The sequence below is a fragment of the Fukomys damarensis genome, unplaced genomic scaffold (genome assembly GCF_012274545.1).
Source record: "Fukomys damarensis isolate Sample0158 unplaced genomic scaffold, DMR_v1.0_HiC HiC_scaffold_8, whole genome shotgun sequence".
Taxonomy (NCBI): Eukaryota; Metazoa; Chordata; class Mammalia; order Rodentia; family Bathyergidae; genus Fukomys; species Fukomys damarensis.
Window position 1 is genome coordinate 12422806 of NW_022900920.1, and position 15714 is coordinate 12438519.

The 15714-nt window shown below is 38.9% G+C and overlaps 1 protein-coding gene across 4 annotated transcripts in view; it reads left to right on the plus strand.

The window, feature by feature from the left end:
• Positions 1-15714, plus strand: part of Adam12 (ADAM metallopeptidase domain 12) — a 405947-nt gene that overhangs the window by 146422 nt on the left and 243811 nt on the right. For all 4 annotated transcript variants that reach the window (XM_033761360.1, XM_010620988.2, XM_010620978.2 and 1 more), the window contains one exon: positions 8114-8187. In XM_033761360.1, coding sequence (XP_033617251.1) covers positions 8114-8187 — 74 coding nt within the window. The remainder of the gene's footprint in view (positions 1-8113; positions 8188-15714) is intronic.

Genomic DNA, 15714 nt, shown 5'->3' on the forward strand with positions numbered 1-15714 from the left:
AGTATCTGGATACAAGGTGAATACCCAAAAATCAATAGCCTTTCTATACACAAATAACAGACAGACAGAAAGAGAAATAAGGGAAAAAATTCCTTTTACAATAGCATCCAAAAAAATGAAGTATCTAGGAATCAATCTAACAAAAGAAACAAAAGATCTCTACACTGAAAACTACAGCACTCTGAAAAAAGAAATCGAAGAGGATATAAAAAAATGGAAAGATATCCCCTGCTCCTGGGTAGGAAGAATCAACATAGTGAAAATGGCCATACTACCGAAAATTGGCTATTTTTATAAACAAATACCAAAAAGATGGTCCTGTACATCCTTTCATTCATCAAAGGGAAAATAATGAGCACTGCTTTCATGAAAAGCTACATTTATAGACTCCAGGAATTTTATGGCCATTTTGGATGAAGCAGCTCAAATTCAAGTTTGAGTAAGGCCCCAGTTGTACAAGTTAAAGAAGGGTAGCTCAACAAAGATGATATCAAGAAAACGAAGAACCTTTTGATGAACAGCAAATCACCTTTTGCATTTCTAAGCTATCTAGTTAAGTAGGACGCCCTGGCCAAGTATACCAGGGAAGTGCTCTGAGGGAGTACTGGTACCTGACAGCCTGAGAGGGAAGCAACGCCCTGGGCAGACCCTTCCTTGCAGCCTTGCTTGAACTAGCTCTTGGGGAGCCTCCCTAAATCTCTCTGGTTTTCTGGGAGGAAATCATGTACTTTCTGGGGGTGGAGCATCTTATGGGTGGGGCAGTGACAAAGCTTCTGTCCGGGAAAGCAGGGAAGAACCTGGCATGTAGCTTTTGTCAGATGTGCGATTTGTCTCCAAACAAGGAGACTTGGATCATCTGAGTCTTGGATGGGTTTATGTGTGGAGTATAAGTAAAAACAGTGAGAGCTATTTCATGAAAGTACCTTATAAGAAACTGAAACATCAGCTGAGGACCTTATTATATATAATATAGCACACAAACAAACATATACACATACAGCACATACATGTGATTACGAACAGGTTGGTAAGAGTACCAGTAAAAACACCAATGGCTTATATCTTAAGAGGCAGTACCATAAGAAAAAACACATTAGTTCACTTGTCCTTTAGAATAACAACAACAAGAAAGAGTCCTCATTGTGCCTTTAGGAGAAGGAGGAATCTGCAGACCATCGCCATGACTTCTCATCACCTTTGTTGAAGAGAACTTGCTTCCAATTATTCTCTCCCTGAACAACTTTCCCCTTTCCTCCTACACAGCATCCTGCAGGAAATGCTCCTGTTCTCTCCAAGAGGTCCATTCCCCTGTCCAGTCTCTCTCTGCGACCCTCCTTTGGTTAGTTCCTGTTGGCTGCACTGACTCACCTGTTTAGCTGGTGCCCTCATCCTGTCTGTGTTCTCCCCTGGCCATTAGCCTCACTCGCTTATGAAGTTCTTAATCCTGGACTATTTCCTGCCTATTTTCTCCAACATGATGTTGGGGCCTGAGCACCGCTGGAGGAAGACAGATGCGTGCTGGTGAGAGTGAAATATGCCTACCACAAAGAAGAGGAGAATAAGGGAACACTCCTTTCTCTCAAGGAGAACAAATAAAAGTGAACACATTTTTTAAAATCAGTGCTTAAAAATATTACGGTAACTTTGGCCTCAAGATGCATCCATTTAGCTATAAATGTCTTTAGTTTCTCATTCTTTATGGCTGAGTAGTACTCCATTTTTTTTTTTTTAACATACACATCTTCTTTACTCACCAGTTGATGGGCTTTTGGGCTGTTTCCAAGATTTAGCTATCACAAACTGTGCTTCTATAAACATGGGTGTCCATATGTTGCTGTGGTATGATGCTTTTAATTCTTTAGGGAAATTACCCAGATTTCTCAATGCACCTTGAGTCCATACTCAATAAGGACACACGTGTAAATACCAAATTATTTCTCTGGTGTGAGAAACTCAAGGTGTCAATGAGGACCAAAATGTATAATAGATATTGTAAAACAGGAAGAAACTGTTTAAAGAGAAGGGGGAACTAGGGAGGGGGGACAGGGAAAGGAAAAAAGGGAAAGGAAAAAATTGAAAGGAAAAAAATGGAAACAATTGTTATGTATATAGGGGTGGAGGGGTTGAAGGTGGGGCAGGGGAATGGGAAAAAGTAAGAATCAAGATATATCATGTACAGGTACAAATTCTCAATGATGAATGTGATCATAAGGTATACCTAAATGTACCGATAAATTCAATAAAAATAACAAATGTTACAGTGACATTGCTGCATATAGAACAAAAAGGAAGATCATAGAAGCCAGCCAGAGAGAAGAGATAAACCCTGGCTGAGAAGCCTGAGCTGACTTCTCTGCTAGAAGAGCAGCTGGAAGACAGTGGAGTCCTGCTCTGTGCTGGGAGGTGGCACTGGTTCAACTTGCATTCCCTTGCATCAGGACTCATGGAGCTGCAGTAATCAATATGGGCAGTGGGGTGCAAGGACAGATATGAGACCAATCAGGGCTGCAAGAGATCTGTGCTGTGACAGAGAAGAGGGGAAAGATGCACTTTTTTATATGCAGTGCTGGGACAATGGGCTAACCATACTTTAAAAGTGAAATTGGACTTCTGCACTATGCTTGACACAAGTCAAGTCTGAATGGGATAAAGACTTAGACGTGAAAGGCAAAAATGTAACAACATAACCTAGGGCAACATAAACTGACTTCGACCTTGGAGTAGGAAGTGTTTCCCTTGTTTTTCAAGTGAGGCACGAAAAGTTTAAACCATCAAGAACTTTATAAAAATGATTGATTCCAAAACGCAAAGAAAATGGTGGAAAGACCAGCTGCAAAGGAGGGCAATGTGTTTGTTACAGATGTAGCAGACAAGGGGATAACATCCAGAACGAGAGACAAAAACACAAATTAGTAAAAACAAGATGGAAAGAAAGAATAGCACATAGTCCAAAATTATGGCAAATTGTCACAAAAGAGGAAAATCAAATGCCCCACCAACCTAAGATATCCTTCCTGCTCCTGGTGAAGGAAATATAAATTAAAATTATAATAAGATAGAATTATACACTCATCAGCTTGGTTTTGCTTCCCTCTTTAAAATTCTTGCCAGCTATTCATCGGGCTATGGAGTGATGAACATTTATCCATTAACAGAGGGCATGTAACATACTTGTGCTTTGGAGAAACAGAGCCCCCCAGTAAAGGCAAGCGTGTGCCAACCTCAGCATGCAGGGACTCCATCCTGAAGAGCATCGCTTCTGTCCAGTGTGCACAGCTGTGTGAGGATGGTGATCAGAAAAATACCCCGAGCTATTTCTGTAGCAGAGTGGATGTGTGAATTGTTCATACGATAGAGAACTGCAAAGCCCTGAAGATAAAGGGACCCACAACTACACATATGAGTCTACAAACAGAAGAAACCATTCTTAGAGGAACAGAAAAGTATGGGGAAAATTGAACAGCCTGTTGCATAGAAATATATAAACTTGGAATAAAACTTTAAGTGAAATCAAAATAGTGATTCACTGAAACTTCAAAATAATGGCTACCTTTGGTGGGAACAACAGGAATTCAGTGTGAATGGGTGTTCTGACCTAAATTGCATTCTCCAGATCCAAATGCATGTGTTGAAATCCTAACTTCCAACATCATACACTGTGTTTGTGTTGAGAGAGGGGTTTTGAAGAGGTAATGAAGGTAAAATAAGCTCATATGGGTGGATCCTCATCCAATATGGCTGGTATCCTCGTAAGAGAAGATCAGGACACAGATGTTCAAAACACGATATGAAGACACAGCAAGAAGGCAGCCATGTAAGAGCCAAGGAGAGGCTTCAGCAGAAACCAAACTTGAGCTTGGACTTCAGCCTCCAGCACACTGACAAAATAAAATTCTGTTCTTTGAACAACCCAATCTGTAGCATTTGTTATGACTGTCCTAGAAAACTAATACAGGGATCTTCTAAGAGTCTGGTAAAAGCATACATTTTCAGAAGGGTGGGTCATAAGTATTTTTTTATTGCACTGAAACATTTTATATTCTTGTTTGGATGTGCTTTCCTCAATTTAAAACGTAGTTTTATAATTATTCCCCAAACACTGCTGGCCTATTGGTGAGCATGTAATTGATTTATTCAGCAAATGCTCTTCTTCAAATATTCATCAAAATTCATTGTTCCATGATATAATCAATATTTTATTTTTAAAGCAAAGCCTGCTGTGTTTCACCAATGCTAGTTCATTATCTTCAATGGATAACAATCAAAAGAAAATGGAATTAATGCATGCATTTAAACTACAAAGTCTAATGCAATTTGTGGCACTGAGTTAAAATCACTTTCTATTCTGTCTCCCCATTGGATTTCTCCTGTACTGTGCATATCGCCACTGACGATACACATAAGGATTTTCTCATCTCCCTGGAGGAAATATATTCATTTGAAAAATGTTGACACTGCAATGTTATAACAGCTCTTGTTGGTACTTTATGTAGAATTAGTATAATTGCTGATACTTAAACTAGCTTCATTCTTTTGGGGGAAGAGGCAGTGCTAGTTACCTATTATTTATTTAGTTAGTGGAGGATCAAACCTAGAGTCTTGCTCATGTTTACCAAGCACATGCTCTATCGCTGAGCTATATCTCGAGCATTTTACTTTTATTTACAAATGCAGTTTTCAGGATTGCTCTTTAATAAGATGATGCCTATATCAGTATCTTAGGCAAATGATTTGTAACTAAGGTAACTAAGTAATATTTATATGCATACATATGTAAAACAACTAAATATACACACATGGAGATGCATATGTATGTCGGGAGTGGTGGTGTACGCCTGTAATCCCAGCACTCGGGAGGCTGAGGCAGGAGGATCGCTGTGAGTTCAAGACCAGCCTGAGCTACATAGTGAGTTCCAGATCAGTCTCAACTACATAGTGAGAGCCTGTGTCAAAAACAAACAAACAAACAAAAAAGATACATATGTATGATGTTTGGCCACATCTCGACAGAGCATTGAAACATTTTTTATTATTTTATTGTAAATGTAATTACTAATCTTGCTTTCCTAAGATATAATGAATGAGTACATGATGTAAAACCTGGAGAAACATTGTGTACGTATTTGTAATTAAATACAAGTGTCAGACAGTATAAGTAAATATAAGCAAAAGTCCCCGTGAAAGACACACAAATGAAACACTTTTACACTGAGATATGAAAGAAGTAATATAAGCCGGTTGAGTTGTATGCACCTGTAATCCTAGCCCTTGGAGGCTGAGGTAGGAGAATTACAAGTGCAAGCTCACTGTGCATAACTTAGTGAGACCCAGTTTCAAAAATAAAAAATGAGAAGAGAAATGGAGATGGATGTAGCTCAGTGTAAAGGCCCCAGAGTCAAGACAAAAAGGTGAAAAGTGGTATAAATTTAATGTTGTATAGGATCAAATAGAAATATTAATTCTTAAAGTTCAGAAATCCAATCAACTACAAACACTGGCATGAAAGTATATAAATTAAGAAGTGAATTTGTGTGCTCTTTTGCTGCTATGAATCCATAAAAAACAAAACCTGTTTACACCCAGAAAACATGTAACCATTTTGTGTTTAGAAATTCACCAGTTTAACTTTTAATCTTGTCATTTTCTAAAATAATATAATTTGCCAATTATAAGGATATTATTTTAAATAGTTATAACATAGAGAAGAGTTATATAGAGGATAATAGCTATATAGATGGTAATAGTTGTAGAGAAGACCCTCTTCAAGGTACATTTGAAACACCCTTCAGTATATACCAGATATTACGTGCTGGAGGCATCCATGTAAAAAATAGCTGTTACTCAGACAGCAATCAGATGATGCTAGCTTTAAGTCATTATCTCTCACTCAGAGCTAAGCAGCAGAGCTCAGCCTATGTGTTCCATATCTGTGCCTTCCACTGGCTGCAGGTAGCTGTTGAGCCTTGGGATGCATCCAGTACAACTGATTTTTCAATTTTATTTTAATTAACTTAAATTTAATTATCCACGGGTGGCTAATGGCTACCAGATTATTTACAGAAAGACAGTAAGATGAAGCCAAAGTATTACCCTTAAAGTAAATAAAGCATCATTGCTTTATTTGCAATTATTTTGTAGTTTGCATTTATTTGCTTTATTTTACAGTCTTTGATCTTTTATGATTCTATCAGAGTAACATGTATCGATTAATGTATGTTTTCTTATTTTCTCTGAACTCTTGCAACCTTCAGTTCTTGAGGCCTTTTAAAAGAAATTGTTTCACTTTAATCATTTTAGCATTCAATATTTAGAATCTATAATTCTGTTTTAAATCGTAGTGACACGTGATATTTAATTCATGATTTAGCCGAAATAGTATATCTTAAAACCATCTTGAACTGTGCCTTTCAAATGTAGAGTATTACAAAACTATGCATAGGCTTCTCAGTCTTGTAGCTCTTATCTATGAGCACAAAACCATTAAATTAAAGCCAACTTCATTTGTACTGGTTTTGTCTGCCTTTCTGTGAGATGACCCACCTCCTGCTCTATTTTTCTTAAACTACTAAGAAACCTTCATTTATGCACAGGGCTTCATTGGCGTGTGGCCCTTCTGCTGAGTCGTTTGTGACTTTCCACACCAGCCGGTGCAGTGTCCTCTGAACTTAGAACCAATGGCTCCATGCTCAAACGTGCTGGGCCTCATGGTCTCCAAGTATCACCAGCAGTTTTTTAAAGCATTAATTATTTGAAGTTTACTTTAAGGTTTTAAGTTCACTTCATGGGAAATATGAATTTCACAGGAGGTGTGTGAGAAGGATAAGGGAGTGGTGAGGGCGCACAGAATGAGGGGCAGCAAGAGAGGGCCTTTAGAGAGTACATTTGGGATGGCCGATCCATTTGTCCTTGCTGAGGACTCCAAGTCAGTGACTTGGGTTCCATGGGAAGCAGCGCATCATATCCAACTACCCTGGCTTAGGTGAGAGAGAGCCTGGGCTGGGCAATTAAGGGCACTTTCCCATGGGGACATTTTTAGGGCAGGCCATAAAACTCAGGATTTCTGGGACAAAACAGGAAATAAGTGCCCTTTACTACTCAAAAATGGACACACACAGATTAGCTTTCTTGAGGTCCAGAGGAAAGAACAGGAGAGGAGGGCCTCTGACAGGCAAGAGGGGAAAAGTGGCCGGTAGAGATGTTTGCCCTACCTACTGACGGATCCCTTCACTCACCCAGTATTAACTGAACTTCTGTTATTTGTTGGGAAACTACATGGACAGAATAAACAAGCACAAATAAACACACTGTGCTATTACCAGTAGGACAGATTGCTTTCTTAGAAGGAAGGAAAGGACAGGGTCCTGAACAAAGAATAATGGGGGCAGAGTACAAGACTAGGCTGAGGGTAAGGTCGAGGCTGCTTTGAACAGGTGGCTTTCAAGCTGACCCAAGCATGTGCAGAGACTCAGAGATGTAAGACAGCTCAGTGTCTGAGGAACTGGCAAGGCCTGGTTGGCCAGCGCCAGGTGATTGAGAGGGGACAGCAGTGTAGGTGGCTGTGCAGGATTAGGCCGCAGGCATGAGATGCTGGTCCACATTAAAGAGCTGGTGTCTGATCAGTGCAGTAGAAGACAGTGTATGCTGATTTTCAGCAAGGGTGGGTTGACCATGTGTTTAAAGGTAGCCTTCCACTGTCATTGGAAAATGAATGAGAATGAATGAGAGAAAGGACTGTTTCATGGATTAGATGGAGTTGGCAAGGGAGAGGGAGGCTTCAAATGCCTGGCATGAGCCACTGGGGTAGTGAAGGCGCCTTTTATAGAGACAAAAAAGACCAAGAAAGGAGCTGATGGGTAAGGGGTGGGTGAGAGGTGTCAGAGTGGAGATGGTCACAAGGGTGCATGGTCAGAGGAAAAGAACATAAAGGCCATTCAGTACCACTACAACATTGCCCAGCTCCTGCCCTAGTCTTCTGTACTTGTGAGCTCAGGATGTTCCCAGGAAGAAAATATATATTTTCTCTCACTCTGTTGACTGTCCTGATGAAGCATATCCAAATATTGGCAAGTCAAAGTCAAATGTTTTCAACCACCTCTCTTTGTTTATCTTTCAGGATCATCCAGAAGTATTGAATATTCGAATACAACTGGAAAGCAGGGAACTAATCATAAATCTGGAAAGAAACGAGTAAGTTAAATTAGTTCTCGGTTTTGGCACACTTGGAGGAAGTTCAGACAATGTGGATGGAAAAGTTCTATGGAACACGTTGACATTCAGAGCAATGAAACTAAGTGTATGGATTTGTAATCCATATTCAGATTTGAGGCTCGAATTAACTTCAAAATATTATCCAATGGAAAAGTAAAGAATTTTATTATTCTAAAAATGAGCTTGATAATTTTGTAGGGTTTTTCATGCTTCTGCTTCTTTTCTTTTCACAGCTTGATTTTGCAAGATTCAAATTTAAGCATGTCTAATTCATTCAAATAACTGTTTCACAGTTAATCAACTCTTTTTTTTTGGGGGGGGTACCAGGGATTAAATTTAGGACCTTGCACTTGCGAGGAAGGCAGCGGCACCACTGAGCTAAATCCCCAGCCCATGATTAATTGACTCTTAGTGACTCCTGAATTATATAACTGGAGTTTCAAATAGGTACAAACTCTTTTTTCCCTGGGAAATTCAGAGTTCATTTTAATCTTTCAAAGCTAGTCTCTAGCACAAAAGCTTTATTTTATTTACTTATTTATTTATTTATTTATTCATCTTTCTGTTTAATATTTTGCCCTTTTCTTTAAATAATGTTAATTTCCAGGAAATGGTGTTACATATTTCTCTGGAGTATGTGTTTATTATTATTTATTTCGTACGGCTCCCTAGTGGAACTTGTGTCTGTCTTAAGTCACAAGTGAAAGCCATCACGTTCATGCCATTCTTTACCCTCCGGATCTCCCCTTAAATTCCTTAGTTTATTCTATTTGAATAAGCTCTTCTAATAAACGGTCTGTATTTAAAGGGTTAAATCAATTCCCTAAGACTTGCTTAATTAAAAATTGCAGTTTCTTGCAGAAGTGCTGGTTCCTCTCTCTCACTCCTCAGTCTGTGCAGAAGTTAACAGCATAAATAGAGAAGCTTCCCTGGAAAGAGTCTTGCCAGGGACATGGAATTACAAAAACTGGAATCAGGAGTTCCCTGTGAACTAGTCAGACCATTCATTGGTATCAGTGCTTTGATTTGAGGGTCCTAAGCAAGTCAGATAAAACAGGCCATGTGTGCCTGATCCTAACATTTGATGTCTAAGGCCATAATGTATTTAAAATCAGTATTTGTAAAACCACACAAGCTGTTCCTTAGTCTCTGCAGCCTGCCACTTTGTATTTCTTCTCACATGTGTATCCCTTGCCATTAAATGGGTCAGATGCTTTGTAAATAGTAAATAAGTAAGGTGTTTTAACTTTTCTTATGAACTGATGATCTTAAAAGAGAGATTTAGGCACATAGGCTATATTGAATATCAAGGATCTAAACAGAAAATTGTGTATTTCTTTTCATGTGTTCTTCTTAGAAAAACAAGTATTTTTATAGACTTTTTTTTTGTGTAAGAGTTTAGTGGGACGTTTAAGTTTTTTACATTCTGGTTGTATGTGGTTTTGAAAATATCTCCCTGGAGGAAGCTAGGTATTCTCTGAAAGAGCTACAAAACTACTTGCGGTGGCAATATTCATCCTGGTTAGGGTGCTATAATTGGCAGCTGGGTGTAGAAGTCTCTGTGCCCCACCTATTCCTATTATTAGACTGTTGGCAGGATGTCGTACCCACCCTGGGAGAGGCCGCTCCTAAACTTCATAGATGGCGTTAATGACTGCAGGCAGGGGAGCAGAAAAAGACTTAATAAAAGGCTTAAGTTGTTTTGTTTTTGTTTTTGTTTTTTTACTATAAAAAGAATATGTGCCCCAGCAGAAAATTTAACATGGGTGTGTGGGGGACAGGGAGTAACCATAAGATGTATACCTATTACTGAACATAGCCCTAGTTAATATTATGGTGAAAGTATTTTCCTCACTAATAAGAGCTTTGTTTCTTTTATCTTTATAGTCGATATCATAGTCTTTGTACAGTGGTTTATATCTTAATATATTCTATACTTCTTCATTTAGCTTTATAATGAACATGCTTTTCCATTTAGAAATGATTTCTTACAGCCCATCTGGTTCTCTGATTTTGTAAAGCGGCTTAATAGCCTTGTTCATGGCTCTCTCTGAAAGTGATTTATCTTGCATTACTGCAGGTAGTATAAAATATGTTGAGAACTAGGCAATGGCTAATTTGTATAAAATATCATTTTAAGAGGCATCAATTTACTCTCTTCTAATCCTGGGCTTTTTATAAGACAATCTCAAAATTAGAAAAGGTAGAAATTAAAGCTATCTCTTCTGAATGTATTTCTCTCTTCCCTACTTCCTTTTTACCCTACATTTCAAAAATATAAAGAGCATATTTAAATGTGTTCATATGACACTCTATAGCTCTATTTTAACTACACTACTCTACCAAATTAAAGTTTCCACTGTGTTAACAGTAACGTTTTCAGTGTTATAATATACCAGCGTTACTATTTTAATAATGCATTTCCCAAAATACTTCCATATTGAACATTTTGTCTAAATAAGTCATGAGTCTATTGCAAATGCACTATACCTTCCAAGCAATGAATACTTAGAAAATCTGCAATTTTATAAGTAGAGTGAAATGCTTTTATGCCTCTAGCTTTTAATGCTGTCAGATACAAAATGCAATCGATCATCTACTTTATTTGTAATTTTAAAATTTATGTAACCTTTAGCCCAAGAGATCCAATCTAGAGTGCTTATCTAAATGAGGCTTCTAGATTACCCAAAAATAACAAAATAAGACACATTCATTTAAATATTTAGCCAGGAGCACCATACTGAAATGATCCAAGCAGAAGCATCAGCTGACTGATGAGAATGTGGGCTGATGGGTACCCACTTCAGTGCCCACACACTGGGGTCAGTATTCAAGTATGTTGGTTACAGAATATTTTACTTAAGACTACATTGATAGGAGATTGACTCCATAAACTATGGCTTGGCTATGAAACAGTACTATGCGGTAATTAAAAATGATGAAGATCTTTCTTACTGAAAAAAATCCACAGTGTAATCAGTGTAAACAGAATGTTAGAAAATACTTGCCGTATCGCCCAGTTTTTATTTTAAAATGGTACACATAAACACGTACCTGTAGTAAGCTTATGGAAAACACATTTTAATTTTCTTAAATGTTTTACAAGAAGAAAATATTACTTTTAAATTGGGGATTTTTTTATTTTTGAAAGGAAAATTGCTGTAAAAACTTGAAAATGGTTGAAAAGAGGAGAGTGGAACAATTTGCTATGCATAAAAAGCAAACAGGGCTTTGAAAAGCCTACAGCAATTTTTGAAGGTCAAGAAAGGTCTACCTATTGAATATTGAGTCTGAATATTCAGAAATCTGTTTTAAGCAAAAACTTGATTAAAAATTAAAACTTAAATAAAAGTGGCCCCAGCCTCTTAAATCATAAGAGCTATAATCTGAAGCTCATGCTGAAAGAGAGTCACCCAATTATCCTTACTCACAAACTCTTCCATGGTAAACCAATTCTTCACGGAGCAGGGCTGCATTTTTATTAAATAGTTGTTTGAGAGAATGTATTTTATTTGCCATCTAACATCCTTAATTTGTTCAAAGATCCACTGCTCACCTGAAATCAGTGTTTGTATAGCTATAATTGAATGTTTAAAGAAATGCAAAGCTTCCCCTGAGCAGTATTTTTCACAATGTAGCTGTCTGCCTATGGGGCTGCAGGGACCAGCTTTATAACTTCCATAACTCTGAGGGATCCCCGCAGACTCTCCAGCCATTCCTCAGACAGGTGCGTTGTGAAACTGCATCTTTGATCAAAATGCTTTATGGGACAGGCTGGCCAGCTTAGACATCCATTTTCCCAGTTTAGGATAATTAAAAGTGAGGGCAGTAGATCATACTGCCTACATCTCTCAAGTCCAGTGAGCATTCTGTTTGCAAGTCCTGCTGCTGTCTCTGATTGAAGGCAGTTGCCATGCGAAGTCTACAGTCTGCTGAATTCATAGTTGGGGTGTATCTGGGTTTAAAAAAATCTTTGACATTGTTTTTATTCTGTCTGGAACAATTCCATCTTTTAAGGGCAACTTTAATTCATATTCACTTACCCTACAACAATCGCAGAAGGGCCACTTAAAAACTGTCAAACACTGAGTATACATATTAGGAAGGCATTTGGTTTAGATAATCTCTCAGACTGTTAGGTATAGCACAGAGCAATGTGGCCAGGGTAGAGATGGCTTTAGATGGATTAGACAAGCTGGATGCCTGTCCACAGCACACTCACCCATTATTTACAGTGACCCAGACTGGGCTGGGCAGCTGGACTGTGACTGCTCCTAGTGGCCTTGGGATTATATGCCTGGCCTCATCCTGGCCCATGATTCTGTCAGCCATCTCTATGAAGACATAAAAGGGTACCCTGATCACATCTCCTGGCAACACAAATCTGAGGGATAACTGCCCGGCAGGGCCGAATCTGGATTATGAAGATTTCAGCAGTTTGGATCAATGGGCCAAAACTAACAAGATGAGATTTAACAGGGATAAATGTAAAGTCCTGTGCTTGGGTTAACAAAGAAGTAAATGTTACAAGTTCAGAGGAAAATTTGCCAGTAACTTTCTTGAATGAGATGTGCAACAGGAGCCCTGGAGGCAATGTGGTTACTGAGAAAGGTGAGGGCCACCCGAGTATGTGTGGGGGTGGCATGAAGGGTCCTAATCTGGTGAGGACTTCCTGCTATGTGGTCACCCTGTAAGAGCCCTTGTGCAATAGCAAATGTGCCATCTCTGAGCTGCCAGCTACTTTGTTCTTATTTCCACCATTGGACATTTATTTGCCTACCAAAAAAGATGTCCTTAAGATCAGAGGCAGGGCCTTAACATCCCACCACCACTATAACATTTTACCCAGCTCCATCTCTTAGCTTCCCTTTCCTTACTCACAAATATTTATCAGGATTTTTATTATTTTATTAAAGAGATCATTTATTCCCTCACTCACTTTCCTAGGTTTTTTCCAAATACTTCACTTACACCAGACACTGTAATTGACACGTGTGACAACACAGCAATAAAATAGGAGCCCAACACTCAACAGATAATTCCAAACATAGTAACAGAATGGCAGTAGTGGTCAGCTGGAAGGGCGGAAAGAGAAATAAGAACTTACATAAGTAAGGGTTCCCCAGAGGAAATGAAGGAAGGAGCCTTCCAGAAACGAAGAAGGTCATTGTGCGAGTGAGAAAGGTGACACAGAGAGGGGCACAGGAAGGAAGGCAGCCCATGCAGGGTCCTCTGCTCCGTGATGATCGTACACTCTTTAACGAGGACCGTGGTGCCTCCTGACAGAGAAGGCTCGTCGGCGTGTTGATAGCATGGGAACGTCCCACTTTTAAAGACCATTACACAGGGTAAAGAAAGATACGGTTATTTTTCTCAGGTATGAGGGCTCGAACCTTTGGAAAGGACGGACTGGATAGTTTAAAAATGACCAGGAGACAGAATGGAAAGAACTTGATAACCGATTGAGTGTGTGGGGTAATGGAAAAGGGGACATCAAGGATGACTGTCACTCATGAAATGCTGAGGGTACAGTGACACGTGATCAGAGTAAAGATTAAAAAGGACCAAGATTATATCCTTTGAGCAATGGCAAATGAAGTCACACCCTTGTGAGACTCAGCTGTCACGTTTCTGTTGATCTGTTTCTGGGGTTTCTATTCTAGTCCAGTGATGTGTGTGATGGTTCTTCTGCCAGTATTATAGTCTTGGTAACTGAAGCTGTGTAATAAATCTCAAAGTCAAGTAAAGTGGTTTTTCCACTTGACTCTTTCTATAAAATTGTTTTTATTGTTCTAATTCTTTTCATTTCCATGTAATTGTAGAAGCATTTTGTCTTTATAAAAAAATCTTGTTGAGATTTTTATAGTAAATATATTAAACCTTTATATCAATTTAGTGGGATTGACATCTTTACTATGTTGACTTTTTCAATCCATATTACAGAATAGCTGTACATTTGTTTGGATCTTTTCTTCAGTGTTGTGCAGTTTTCAGCACAAAATTCCCATACATATTTTGTTGGATTTACACCTATTTTATTATTTGGAGCAATTTTAGATGGTATTAAGTTGGATTTTTTGTGTCCATGAGTTATTATCAGTATATAAAAATACAATTAATTTTTATGTTTATCTTGTATCTTGCAGCCTTATTGAACTCACTTATGACTTCTAGGAAATGTTTGTGAGTCCTTGAGATATTATATGTAGATGATAGTGAACCTTTTAGAGCTTTCAGTGATACAAACAGCCCACTGTGGCGTATGTGCCATAGGTTCGCCACCACTGTTGTAGATGGTCATGTCATTTGCAAATAGGAGCAGTTTCTTCTCTCTCCCTCTCTCTTTCTCTGTCTCCTCCCTCTCCCTCCCCCTCTCCCTCTCTCTCCCCCACTCCCTTTCCCTCTCCGTCCCTCTCTTGAGGTAGAATTGGTGCTGCAAATCTTGGAGCAATGAGGTTTCACATGAGGACTTAAGCGAATCCACTCTGGAGGCAAACATGGAAGGCTGCCATGTGGAACTGGGCGTGGCATTTCTTTGGGACTCATGGGTACTTGCAGCTGACTCAAATATGCCAGTGGTTGGTTATTATGAGCTGGAGAACCCAGGCCTATAGTGGGTGCAAAGTGAGGAGACATTAGCTATGGCCTCAAGTATCTGAATAGCTGTTACAACCCATGGCAATGCCCATAACTTTCCTATAGTCTTGTTTCTAAGCAGTAGGTGGGTCCCTCTACTAGGAGCTCATAAAGAGACTCTTGCCTTCCTTGAAGTTTCTGGATCTCCAGCATCAGGACCATTTGGAGAACTTGTTTAAAAGGTAGATGCTTGGTTTCACCTCTCTTTGTTGACCCAGAATCCTCATCTACAGGATCTGTAGATCTATACTTTTAAACTCACTTCCCAAGGAAGTATATTCACATTTTACTTGAACAACCACTAGGCATATGAGACTGTTTAAGTTAAAATTAACTTAAAATAAAATTTAAAACTTTAGTTCCTTGGTCATTTACACCACAATGAAAGTGTTCAGTGGCTATTCAGAGAGATTTATGTCATCACAGAAAGTTCTGCTGAACAGAGATGGGGTTGTCAGGGAAACATCAGCCTATTAGATCCTTCTTGTTTGGTATTCCTGTCTTAGCTGTTACATGGCCCATAAGAAGGTTCCTCCTACAGGAAGTAATTCCAGTGGCATAGGGGTCTCTATGCTGTGCCTCAGAGAATCAGGAGGCCTCAGGGAGTCAGTGGTGCACTTTGATGAGTAGGTAAAGGTTCAGGAGAAAGTGCACAAGAATGATTGTAGACCATGGAGTTGATGAGGGTTGACATTAGCTACATGGGCTTCAGCAATCTTCTAACCAGATCAAACTCCTGAATATTTAAGTTAAAAAAAAAACTTTCAGCCTTAATATTTAACCTTTTTAATTGGGCTAAATTTTGTTTCTTGAATATGAGCTAAATTCCCTTGAGCCTTCTCCATTTTTTTTTTTTTTTTTTTTTTTTGT